This window comes from Drosophila suzukii, chromosome 3 (genome assembly GCF_043229965.1).
Source record: "Drosophila suzukii chromosome 3, CBGP_Dsuzu_IsoJpt1.0, whole genome shotgun sequence".
Lineage (NCBI taxonomy): Eukaryota > Metazoa > Arthropoda > Insecta > Diptera > Drosophilidae > Drosophila > Drosophila suzukii.
This window is the reverse complement of record NC_092082.1, coordinates 78,843,316-78,856,249: the sequence shown is the minus strand read 5'-3', so window position 1 is coordinate 78,856,249 and position 12,934 is coordinate 78,843,316. Positions and strand designations below refer to the sequence as shown.

The following is a 12,934-nucleotide window of genomic DNA, read 5'->3' as shown; positions in this document are numbered from 1 at the left end:
ATGTAAACTGCAAATATAAATATAAATTTGTAATATTATCTATTCATTTAAACTTAATTTAAAAATAATTGAATTAATTTACAGTGATATATCATAACTCTTTATTGTTATCACTCATTCTTTCTATTTTCGTTTGCCCCAATTTCGCAGCTGTCATTTCAAATCCTTTGTCTTTCGAGCTCAGTGGGTTACCTTTGTGCTGCAGGATACTCCAATTCGCCTGCTCATCTCTAACTGAATAATAACCAGGAGTGGGTCATAGTCGGCAGGATTACCTGCTTAAGACTCATTGCGGTTGGGCGAGGGAAACTGTGTGTAACTGCTTTAAATTTTTAATAGATGTGTGCAGGTGCAGCTGCAGGATAGGGTGGGATAGGATTGGATGGGATAGGATCCACTCCTAAGACTCCAAGGTGTCCGGCTGGAGACTCTAACGATTCATTGTGGCCATACAGCTGTGCAGTTTTTGCGGCTGCCAAATGGAAATTTCAAGCCTATTACATAAATGTTTAAATGGGTGAATGGGTTGGCCGGCTGGCTGACTGGCCCCTGAAAAACTGTCTACTTGGCCATTTCACCCCTAGAACACAAACCGAATTGGGTCTCTGTCCCTACACTCGAGTGAACGTGAAACGCAGCTGTACACACATTTGCCTCCAGGGAGCAACCCAACATATCGCACTAACGGCGGCATTAAAACTGGACTTTGGCCATCTTCGAACGGGCAAAAAAAAAAAAACAGAAAAAAAAGGAAAGAAAAACCCACCGAATGGGGCCAGTTGAAAAGTGCAATTGGCAAACAGTTGAAACAGAAAAGTTGCAAAGGGAATGGTCCTGACCAGGCCAGGCCAAATGGCCTCCATCTCCAAAAGGCAAGAAAGGCAAAGCCATAGAAAATACGTCTCTGGTAATTTGTTCTGAGCGGCTTTTGTTTTGTGCGCCATTTTCATTTCACTTCGTTTTTGGCCAACTTTGGAGGCAAGGATACCGCCTTCTTCTTCTTCTTCTTCTGGCCACCTCCTTTCTCGCTTCGTTGACAACGGACAGACTTCTGATTGAGTGTGTTTTCCGGGTGTGTCCCAAAGACGCAGCTTTCCAACCTTTCCAACCCAACGCCAGTTTTCCCTTTTCGATTGACCTTCTCTGACATTTTTCGCATTGCCCCAAAATTTATCACTTAATAAATTTCCCTCACCCAGTTAACCCCTTTAACGCTTTCTATCTGTTCTCCCACGAATGGTAATTGGAACTGCTGAAATCGAAGCTGAACAAATTGCGAGCTGGGTAAAATATAGCCTACGAAAAATGTCTCAACTCTGTGGGTTACAAAAATTCAAGTTATGGGTTTGATAATTGAAATTTTATTAAAGGATACAGTAAAAACCCGAAAGGATTTGCTGATTAAAAATATGGGAGAGCCAAAAGTGCTTTTATAACTTTACAAAATGTTGTTCTTTTGCGTAAATAATATTTAAAATGTACCTTTTAAACTAATAAGTTTGAAATATTTAAAAAAAAAGTGGAAAGTAAAAGATTTAAATTTTTTTCATTTTGTTTCAAATGTGTTTCAAATTCAAAAGTAATGAAAACATAAATTGAATTTTTTCAATATTTTCTTTAATATTGTAAATATTATTATGAAAGTTATTTATATTTATTGAAGAATTATTTAGTAGTGCTATTAGAAGAAATCAAGTTTGTTTTCCTGATTTAATCCTGATTTATGGCCCAAATCTGAACAGATTTATGGCGCATAAATTCGGCAAGTATTCAACAATTTCAATAAATTCGCCTTGATCTGCATAAATGCAAAGTATTTTCCCGAGGCCTGGCTTTCCGCTAAATTGTATCAGCAAATGTCATAAATGTGAATCAAAGCGGCAGAGGGCAAAATACGAGGAGCATTTCAAAGGCGTATTAACGTTTTTACGCACTTCCCATCGATGCCATAACCAAAAAAAAAGTGACTTAAAAGCCCCGGGAAGACAAAATCTCCTTGCTGGCGCTTTGCAAATCCTTTCGTGCAGACATAAACGCTTTCGAGGGAAGCGAAATTTATGTAAAAGACTTATGCATAAAATTGCGCATCATTGAAGTTGAAATGCTCGACATCATCAATACACTTCTTTGTCGGCCATTAAGTGCGGCCAAATCTTTTCCTGAGCTCCAGGGCGCTAAACGTTGCGCATACGCCATGTGTGCTGGCTGGTAAGTTAAGCGCGGCTATTAGAACAAATTGAATAATATGGAGCTGATATTTTATGCATTTGTTTGTGACTTTGAAGTGCTCGCCACGCGCTCTCAACACTTTTCCCATTTCGTTATTTTATTCCTGCCAGTTGGCTTTATTTTTTGGTCCCCCCAACTCGGTTTTATCAGCACACGCACAGACCTTGACTCTCCAAGTCGCCAAAATCCCGGCGATATATTTTACATTATTATAGCTGCTCCCTCACACTCTGTCTCCTTGTTTATGTTTTGTAGCTCCTCTCGCGATTTTATGACTTTGGCGGGCTTTACATACCCCCATGCCATACCATACCCCCATCCAAAAACCCTAAACCCCCGACAAAAGCTATTGAAACAGATTTCGCTGACTTTGCTCACTTTCCCCAGCCCCGAGGCTTTTTCCCTTCAGACCCTCCCATCCAACCCACTCAATGAAATTCATTTTTCGATATGTTATTCCTGCCTGCTTCACGTGTGAGGTATTCGGTTTACCTGGATCTGAGATGCTCCCTCCACCGAATGCGACACTTTTAGCATCATTATCTGCACGGCATCGAAGGCTCAGACTCAAGCACTTTGAGTTATGCGCCTGGCAGACGCTCAAAAAACATAAAAAACAAATAAATGGCAGGGAAAAACGAAGTGTACACAAAGATACACAGGCGTAGTCATCGAAAGGTGGATGGATACGGCAGGGCCGTATGAAACCAGATGCGATTAAAGCTCTACAGATAGATATGTAAATTCTACATCTTCACAGTCATACGAGTAAATAAGGTATTCTGTTACCCAAACTTCAAGTCCAAGATTTATAAACTGCTGGATCTAAGACAATGCATTCTTTATTGTACATTGACCTCGCAATGAGCTTCGCAATAAGCCTGGCAATGAGTTTGGCAAGGAGCCTTGCAATGAGCCTAGCAAAGAGCATCGAAATGACCCTCGAAATGAGCCTTGCAATGACCCTCGCAATGAGCATTGCAACGAGCCTCGCAAAGAGCCTCGCAATGAACCTCGCATAGAGCCTCGCAATAAGTCTCGCAATGAGAGTCGCAATGAGGCTCGCAGTGACCCTCGCAATAATCCACGCAAGGAGCCTGGCAAAAAGCTTTTCAAAAAGCCTCGCAATGAACCTAGCATGTACTTCATTAGCACATTTTCAACAAGGCTCGTTAGGATTTTAAAAATTTTTAGAATGTTTAATGACTAACATTTTTAAATGGTTAAATGTTAAATTCCAATATTATTTAACTTTCCCAACATTTCTGAAAGCTTGTCAAACGTGATTCTCGACCCAATTCATGAGTGTGGAGTCCTGAGGGTTGCCTTTGGCGTCGCATATTGTGTGTGTCGTTCTCAAAGAGTTTTTGTCGAGGACACAAGTCAAACGCTCGCCGTTTGAGTTGGGTTTACGATTGCGGTTAACAATCATCTCGTTGATGGGATTAATTTGCCTAAGTGCAGCCGAGGCACGGCAGAAACTGCAATTTCACATTTGCACTGAGAGTCAAATAGAATCGACACCTTTCTGGGTTATTTTATGGGCTGTGGGTCAGGTTGGGGATGCCGATGTGCCTGTTGGCACATAAACATCCATCTATCAATTGGGTTCGGGTGCCGTGAATGTGGATGTGGATGTGTGCTTAACACACCATTGAACTGTTACGCAACAGGAAGCCACACACAGATACCGAGATACAGATTCAGATACATATGTCCGGCGGTCGGAGCCCCGGCAGACAAATCCCATTTGATGTTCACTCAGCAGAAAGGCAATGCCAATGAAGCATGCAAAAGGTATTTCAGCTTTTTCGTTGCCGGCCCCAGATTGCTGAGATTTTGGCTTTGTAACTCAAAATTTGGGGCGGTACAAGGAGCGAATGTGCAAACATCATGAAAAACGCTGCCACAACAACGGGGGCAAGAAAAGGAAAACCCAAAGGCAGAAAAAATACCCAAGAAACAAAGGCCAAAGGCAGATAAAGACGCTTACAAGCCGCAGCTTGCCAGGGCGAAAAGGAAACTTTTCCATTTTCTTCCTCATCATTTTTATTGAACTTTAATTCATTTTGCAGCAGACCCAGCCAAATGCGCAGAATAAATTGTTCTACTTAAGTGGTTACTCGGTGCAAATGTGCTCAGGATGCAGCTCTACATGTTCCCCTCACTGTCCAATGGGTCATAAAATGGCTTCCGGTTATACTTCAAGCGAGATTAACTTGTCGTTTACAATTTCCCTTTGATTTGTTTCCAATGGGTATGGGACTATCTGTCGCCCGGGGCTGAAGTGTGGGTCTAACTTATATATAGAGACTAGGGTAGCCTTTGCCGCACTTTCACTTTCATCTCGTGACACTTTTGTGGGGGAAATGCACTACGCTCGAATGCCCTACATTTAAGAGGAAAGGTATACTGGTTTACGAGTGTTTTCTTAAATTTGTATCATACATAGGTATGATTATTTAAATGATATAACAAAGAATTTTTGCACAGAACACCAAATAAATAAATTGTAATTTGTATCACTTTATTAGGGTCATAGAATGTATCAATTTTCCTAACTTTTTTATACACTTTTATTGAGGTAAAATCAATTTGTCAATAAAAATAAAAAACTGTATTTGATTTCCAATTAAAGAAGTTTTATTGTTACAATTTGCAGAGCAACAATTATTATTTGAAATAATAAACTTTTTTTTGGTGACGCCAAAAAGTATGCTTTAAAATGGTAATTGAACTTTTTTCTTTAAATACTTTTAAAACAAATCGTAGGCCATCAGAACAAATTGCGTTGACTACTCTCATTTTTCCGTCATTCAGATTGAAAAACGCCCATGTAATTGCGGATTGTTGTTGTTTTCCTGGTCTGGTACAAATTGATTTACAACAATCCATTTTCGCCCGGGGCAACCGCTGTGAGACCCCAACCAGCTGACCAGAACACTTGTGGGCCCCAAAGTCTCAGGTGTGAGTTTTATTTGTTTGGAAATTGTTTTCTACGCTTTGTTCAGAGTCTCCCTTTTTTTTCCCTATTTTTTTTTTTTTTTGGTTGTTTCCCCGTTTGCTTTGTTTTGGTAGGATGAAAAGGAAGCCACACGCAGTTCGGGTCTGTTTTCCTTGTGGCCTGGCGGTAATTTCATTTCGTCCTGGCTGCGGTTCTATAGAAGTGCACTCAGCTTTCGCTTTCACCTTTCGGCCAACGGAAAACACAAAACCAAAACCAAATCTGGCCCAGTTCGCGGCTGCTATGCAATTAAGCCGCGCAATCAGAATGCAAGATGAAGGCTCTGCAAACAATTGAATTCGGCCGCGAAAGGGACGGGCAGTGATGGTCAGGTTCCTATAAAGCGTAGTACCAAAGCAGGGTAAAAAATAAAAAAAATATTTTATAAAAACATGTATTCAAAAATGCAGTTTCAGCTTCTAGTTATAAAAATGTTATATTCTTTAGCCATCTTTATAAATGTTTTCAAAGTGTACTATTTTCTAAATAATATTCTTGCAAACTATGAGTTTTATTTTAAAGAAATATCTGTTTCAAGGCATTGTACCTTGGAAAAGCAAAACGTACCTTGGGTGTACGGGCACCCAACAACACTGGAAACAGGATTGGGAGCCCAGCAGAAGCGTCGGGTTGCGAGGTGGCCCAAATGCTGGCAAAATGGCGGCCACAAGCTGCAAAGCCAACATGGCAGCTGACATCTGTCAGATGCTGTTATTCCGCTGCACTTTTAGTTGCCTTTGGGCTGCAGTCGGCCATCTGCGCTCCCTATTCCGGCCGGACTTTGTTTGCCGAGCCCGGCTGAGCACTCACAATGGCTCACCCGGAGCCAAATAGGAGCCACTAACGAGCAGCTCCATGTGGCGACGTCGATCGCGGGAATTAAGGCTCGTAGTGGAACACTTTTTTGGGAACTGAATAGAGCAGGTGGTGTTTCTAAACATTTGTTCTCTCCCCGCGTCGAAAGCCATTATTTCAGCAATAACTTAAAAAAATCATAGATAAATGAATACATTTGATTCAGTAAAAGTATAATATATATAAGTAAATATAAGCTAAAGTTAAAATAATATATTTTTCTTTCTAAAAGCTGTGTGTATTTATTAAAAAAAAATAAAAAACCTTAATTCATTTATTTCAAAGTACAAAATATGTAAAATAAATTAAATGTGCTTTTAAAAAACGTTAATCGCCTTTAAAACTTAGTACTTAAGTAATATACATATTGAAAATTTTACATGTGACCAATGAAATAATTATAATTTCACGTTTAATATAGCATTTCATAGTCAACTTTTATCTTCATCAAGCTATTTAATATTCAAAATAAAGACTTCACATTGAACAGACGCTCAATATGAAAAGACACTTTTTAGGATTTGGTAAGCAGGGAGGTAATTTATCATTTTGTTCGAGCACCAATTTGGAATACTTTAGTTATAGTGGCATGTATTTTACTGCCGCACATCACTTATCCCCTGGAAGCCCTGGATGACTTCGAAATCCCTGAGGAAATAACCACACTACGTGAAAGCAAGGATATCTTGGGTCCTGTTCAGCTGAAGCGCATCCAGGGAAGGACTCGTCAAGTGCGAACTTTGCCTAGTGAAAAAAACCGGACAGGAAGAATGATTGAGAACTATTGCTGTTTCTGGATATACCAGGCCCATCCTGCCGTTCCTCAAACGTGGAAGCATATGGCCGAATATCCCTTTGACTTCCATTTCAATGGCCAGTTTGTGAAGAACCAACGCCATAACGAAATTGAAGTACCTGAAGGCCAGGAAATTGCTAAATATTTTTGACCTCAATTAAAATGAGATAGTTTAAGTAATTATAATACACAAATTATTTTCTAGCTAGTCAGAGGTGTTTGATATATTCAACTAAATGAAGCGTCAGTGGAATTCCCTTGGGTTATGATGGCAATTAAATACAATTAATGTAGTGCTTATAGAGGCCGTTTTAAAATATGTTGAAAATGTATTTCGATTTCAGTAAATTCTGTGGCGATGCATTTAATTGGGCCTACGGCACTCGACAGCTTAACTGAGGCCCAGAATTATAATTAACTTTGTCTGGCCAGCAAAACCTGACGGGGCCAAAGTTGTCTCGAAAGTTGAGAAATTCGTTCGGTGACCCCCAGAAAATCATGGGGCAGGGGAGCGCTTTTTGTGCCTAAAAGCCTGACAGCACATAATGGATTTGACACATTATAATCAGGTTTGCATAGTGTCCTTCGCCCAGTCGTCAGCCAGTCAGTCATTCAGTCACTGAGCGGTCCCCCGAGCTCTTCGGCAACTTGGGCTCTTTGACGTGCTCTGCTTATTTGGTCAGCAAGTTGTTGTAGTTAGCTCAAGTCTTACACAGAAAGAAAATGTTACAAAAATTGAATTGAAATTTAATTTATATTTAAACATAACCTATTTGTATTTTAAATTAAATTATATCGTACACAAAGTCGAATAGCTGAGTATTTATTAATTAAGAACAAGTGTTTGAATCATATGACAAAATATTTCCTTAACTAGCCTATTTTAAAATAATATTTTAAAAACCGAAATTCAGATAGTATCCTCTCATCCTTAAACCATATGAAAAATAGGCAATATATGATCTGCTTCTGAAAGATTAAATAAAAAGGTGATTAAAGAATTTCGGGGTCCTCCTGATTTGAGAAATCAAGATAGATAATGGCTTACTTGTATGATATTCTATCAGTGCACTAGTTGCCCATCATCGCAGTCCTGAGAAGTTTGATAAATAAGCAAGCCCATGTCTGGGCATTTACTTAGTTAATTAAATTCAACTTCTTCGGCCAAGGGAAATGACAGCGGAGGCGGAGGCAAGAGAGCAAGTGAAGCGCTGCAGGGCGGGCAGAGCAGGTACTGGCCCCCAAGTTTTCCATCCTTCCTGGGAAAAGTTTGCCGTTCTGCTCGTCGTATTTGTTCATATCATAGGTAAATATATCCTGGTCGGCAGCCACGATGTTTGCTTTTAATTTCGCCTTTTCTTTTGCTTTCGGTTTTTAATGTGTCCGGGTGATTAGAGCGGCTGCATCCTGACCATTCCTGACCAGGGCTATTTGCATGACTCATACGGTCTGGCATCAGCAATTTCCTGCTCCAATGACTAATGAAAATGGTGAAAAGATTTAAATTTACCGCACTGGGAGACAAGCACACACAAAAGGCACTTTCCTTTTGCTTTCTTCAAGGATCTTATATCCCCCGCTCACCAAATAAAACGCTCTGCATGGGCGTGGGCAACTTGTGCAAGCAAATAATTTCGATTTAAATCGATTTAAAATGGAAACGAATGAGTGTACAATGTACATACGCATTGGAAAAGTGTTTTATGCTAAAGCATATATAGATTATTTGCGAAGAGAAAACATTTGGAAAATATATGTATTTTGCATTTTTAAATGGCATTGAATGTTTGCTTTAAAATAATAAGTTAAAGCTGTCGTGTTTAAATGTAGTTTTTAAATTCAGTTAATATAAACTTTGAATCATTGGGTTTAAACATGTTGGGGAGCTAGCCTTAAAAGGTTTTGGATAAGTGAAATTAAAATTCAAATTTGAATTTTCGTTAGGAAATGTACTAAAAGACAATACGAGGTCTAAAATGATCGATAGCCTTAAATGGTGTTATCGATTAGAACTTACTTAAATGGGTTGAGTCACCGCTAAGTCTTAGTTTGGTGCTGAACCGATAAGTGATCGCTCAGCTGTTGCAAACAGCTGATCAGTTTCGCGCGCTTTTAATGCAAAAAGCATTCCGAAAATTAGTTTGTTTATATCGGGGAGTAAAATAATTGTTAACTGCTATAAACAATAGGAGGATAAGTGCATTTCGAGATGTCTGTGTTGCTGGCGGACATCGATGCCACCTGTGCGGCTTTGGGTTACAGCGATGGCCAGAAATATCAGGCGGAACCCGATGCCGCCGAGGGTCTCAAGGTAAATCCTTTACTTACATACCCAAATTCCCTTAAATCTTACAACCTACTGATTTTCCAGCACTTGATTTGGATTCTGCGTCGCGATCTTGACAACCACGAGTACCGCCGTCACTTGGGCAGATCCAAGGTGCTCCAAACGGACTTGGTTTACATGCTGCCCGATTATGTGCATCACGAGGAGCTATCCGACTTGCTGATCCGCCTGCTGGTCATCCTGACCAACCCCACTCTCCTGCTCTACCGAGACGGTGCACCCAAGGACAATCATGGCCGCAAAGTGTTCATGGAGCTCATCGACATTCTGCAGGGCTACAAAGCAGCATTTGCCAGGGACAAAATCTGGAGCTCCCTGTTCGAGAAACTCAAGCAGGCCCTGGAAATAGTGAGTTCTAGTTTTAGGCACTAAGTAAATCCCACTTCATTCTGACACTCGGACTGTAAAGACGTGACATATACAAATCATGGCTCAAGTCAATCGTGCGGAAGACAAATCGACTCAAAAGGACAGCAGCGGGAACAGCGACGATGATGAGAGGTCGGCGAAGGATCAGCACAGCTATTTCACCTGTCTGGTGTGCATGCGCACGGCCCACATTCCCAGGGTGAGCTTCTGTGGCCACCACTTCTGCGCCAAGTGCATCCGCGACTGGATGAAAACCCAGAGGTCCCGGGCCAAGTGCCCCTATTGCCAATCCCGGGTCGGAGAGAACACGCTCATCACCGTGCGTCACTCAAGGTCATTGGAGCGCTCGCTTTCATGCCGGACCATCCAGGAGCAACGTCGTCGGATGCTCAAGACCGGCGAATACGTCAGGGAGTTGGCCATTCTGCCCGAGGCGAGCATGTTCATGCGCGGCTACATCGAATATACGCCGGAGGCGATGCCAAGGATCAGGGCCTTGCCGCCCCAGATGCTGCGCCAGCTGTCCTCTCAGCCCACCCGACGCAAATTCTTGGACCCCATGCTTTTCCAGCGCGGGCTAACCTACATCATCATGCTGTTCCTCTTCGTCATGTACCAGAATGGCATTTAGCTGGCTGCTGATCTTTACGCGTTTTCCAAATTCCAAAGCCATTGAAGCGAATTTCGTATTTTTCTATTCTGTTACATGTTGAATGCTTTTTTAAAGCCGACCGCGCGACATTAGTGGTTAGTTATTTTTTGCTACCGGTGGCACAGTGTATCAGATTCACTCAGACTGTTGCAAATTATATGAAATATATAGTATACATGAAATACAAAAATATGGATTTGGAAAAGTTTCCTTCTACTTTTGAATATTTCTGTGAATAACAAGTATAATATTATTTCATCCCTGAATTTCCTTTTATCCTCATAAATTAACCCACCCTAGTGGGCCGGTCTTCTGTTCTAAAGCCCAGGCAATTATCGTTCGGGCATTTGTGCAACTATTCCTGTAATCTTTTTAATCTATGTATTAATGGGCAAGCGGGTACGCAAAACTTTTAATGGCCCTTGCAGCTGCCAGCAGTCAAGTTTTCATGGGGAGAGAAAATGTTTTTCACATTGCTCAGCCCACTTGAAGTTTGTTTTGGCCAGATCTGGCTTTATGACTCAGCTCGTCTCCTTTGTGGGTTCATAACTAATTTGAACTTCATATCTGCTCACTTTTATCTTCTTTACTTGGGCCCAGCACCCTTTTTCTTTTATTCGCTTAAGTTGAACTGCTTAAGAGTGGTTCTCCTCCTTTGTGGACGCTGAAATCCAAAAATGAAATTTAATTTAAAATATCTCACAATATGAAATCAAATCTCTAAAGGGTTCCAATCTTTTACTCGGCGCTCAACGACGTTCAAGAAAAAGCCGCAACAAGTCGATTTAATCAACACCCACGACAAGTTTGCGGTTGGGGAGTTTTTCTGTCGAGCCAATGACTACAAGGCACCTTCAAATCAAACGCGTCACAGTTGGGAACAGGAATTTCATTCTGGCCTAGACGAATTCACAGAATCGTGTCGGCACCAGGCCCAAAAAAAGCCAAACCAAACCGAATAGAATTGAACCAACATCGGTGGGTCGAGACATTGTTGAAACCACAAAAGCAAAAGCCCAGGAACGTTGATTGTCCATCGATGGGAGTGTGTGTAGGGAGCAGTCTGCGTTTTCAAAACCTTTCAATTGCTAGTTGTTAGATTGAAAAAAGGCAAAACAAAAAGCGATGATTGAATACCCTTGAAAAATGGGAAGTAACCACTTGTATTCGTTTGGTGATGATTTCATTTTGTACAAAACTAGTTTATCCGTTAAACGATGATATCATAAATTCTGAACCCATAAAAATATTATTGAATTTCTGTTAATACATTTTTGTAAATTCTTATTTCTATTTTGGTTTTAAAAACCTAAATGAATTTTTTTAAATGCTGGGAGTTTAAAAATGTTATTTTCTAGAAATGAAGGGTATATGAGAACATTTTTGCCTCCGCGGCTTACAATTAAAAGTGGATGGTTAGAAAAGCTCGAAATAAGCTGCGGGCACAAAAAAATATTTCAAATAAAAACTGAATCCCTTCATTTTTTGTACAATTTATGGATGAGCTCAGGCTGGATTGCCATAAATATGTAATTGAAAATTTACATTGAATAGAAAAGTTGTTTGTTTGTGGCTCCAACTATATTTTTCCCAGCGACCAACCCAAAACCAAATGGAGGATAAATATTCCCAACAATTATCATAAGTTAAGCCCTGGTAACCGGAAAGTGAAAACGTAAATCTCAGAGATGAGAGAGCGAAGCCATCCGCCAGAGTTCCTAGACTCCACAACCACCCATCGCCCAACACAACGAAATAAATTCATTTAAAGCCGATTGAATCGACATTCATAACACTCCGGGGAGCAATTCCAAAGGATTTTCATGGCACTGCGTTGCCAAAGAGTCGCCCGAGGATTTCTTTACATTTCCATTTTTTAGGGAGCTCTTTTCCTTTTATTTGTGCCGTTTTCCCCGGTTCTCTGTTTTTTGTTAGGTTAAATGCAGGCGGATTTCTATATGGACGCTGTCTATTTGTTCTTGTTGCTGTGCGGCTGTTGTCGTTGATAATGAATGTGTACGAGGATTTTTCCGCTGTTGCCTCTAGCGGATCCTCCCCTCCCCCTAGTTAGTGCACTCAAAAAAATCATAAATTCATAACTAAATTATTTATTAAACATCCTGCAACTAGAATTCTTTGAATTTGAGATAAAAAACCCATTACTACATTGTGATTTGGTCGATTTCTTTTAAAAACAGCTAAAAAAGGGGATTCTGTAAAAATAAAAAAAATACATATAAAACTAAATTCATTGTTAGAAAGCTATTGAATTTGTAGAAAAGAATATTTTAAAAAAAGAGCCTTAAACTCCAAAATAATTGAAATGTTTAGTTAATGTTGCATTAAATCCTTTTGTTATTTTGACAACAGATAATATATTAAAAGAAACGTGATTTTGTATGTCGACTTTACTTTAAAAAGCTGTATTCAATTGATTATTTGAATAATTTACATAATTTGATTTGGCTAAAATTGTTCCAAGTGTATCGTGGCTTCTGACTTTTTATGCTTTACTTCTTTATTTGCGTCGCGCCGACTTACACGCTTTGATGTATGCGCGGCGAGCAGCCAAGTGGACAGGCGGGAGTAGGAGGAGCTCCTGCCCTTCCCTCCACTTTCTCCGATCCGAAGGAAAGCTTTCAGTTTTGAATGAGCCGCCGCCCCCTGGCGGCTCTTGGTGTT

The 12,934-nt window shown here is 40.4% G+C and overlaps 3 protein-coding genes across 5 annotated transcripts in view; all 3 read left to right on the top strand.

The window, feature by feature from the left end:
• The first annotated feature begins 6,569 nt into the window (after positions 1-6,569).
• LOC108018463 (uncharacterized) lies at positions 6,570-7,088 on the top strand. Of its 2 annotated transcripts, none has more exons than XM_017086019.4 (2): positions 6,570-6,612; positions 6,668-7,088. In XM_017086019.4, the coding sequence occupies exons 1-2, from the start codon at positions 6,588-6,590 to the stop codon at positions 7,033-7,035; spliced, it is 393 nt and encodes a 130-aa protein (XP_016941508.4). In that variant the 5' UTR covers positions 6,570-6,587; the 3' UTR covers positions 7,036-7,088. The 2 variants fall into 2 exon arrangements, with proteins under 2 accessions (XP_016941508.4, XP_065723297.2); XM_065867225.2 differs by having other exon boundaries at positions 6,571-6,612; positions 6,674-7,088.
• Positions 7,089-9,013: 1,925 nt separating this feature from the next.
• timeout (circadian regulator timeout) overlaps positions 9,014-12,934 on the top strand; it is a 75,677-nt gene continuing 71,756 nt past the window's right edge. Inside the window, exons 1-2 of one of the 2 annotated variants that reach the window (XM_070996988.1) lie at positions 9,014-9,195; positions 9,256-9,579. In XM_070996988.1, coding sequence (XP_070853089.1) covers positions 9,094-9,195; positions 9,256-9,579 — 426 coding nt within the window. In that variant the 5' untranslated portion in view covers positions 9,014-9,093. The remainder of the gene's footprint in view (positions 9,196-9,255; positions 9,580-12,934) is intronic. The other variant, XM_036818007.3, reaches the window with a different exon arrangement.
• Positions 9,596-10,457, top strand: LOC108018483 (uncharacterized). Its single transcript, XM_017086040.4, has one exon. It carries the CDS (start codon positions 9,659-9,661, stop codon positions 10,229-10,231), a length of 573 nt encoding a protein of 190 aa, XP_016941529.3. The 5' UTR covers positions 9,596-9,658; the 3' UTR covers positions 10,232-10,457.

Coding starts and splice junctions, on each gene's coding strand:
- LOC108018483 (XM_017086040.4), top strand. CDS start 9,659: ATGGCTCAAGTCAATCGTGCGGAAGACAAATCGACTCAAAAGGACAGC.
- LOC108018463 (XM_017086019.4), top strand. CDS start 6,588: ATGAAAAGACACTTTTTAGGATTTG. Junction 6,613..6,667: donor AAGACACTTTTTAGGATTTG/GTAAGCAGGGAG, acceptor GGAATACTTTAG/TTATAGTGGCATGTATTTTA.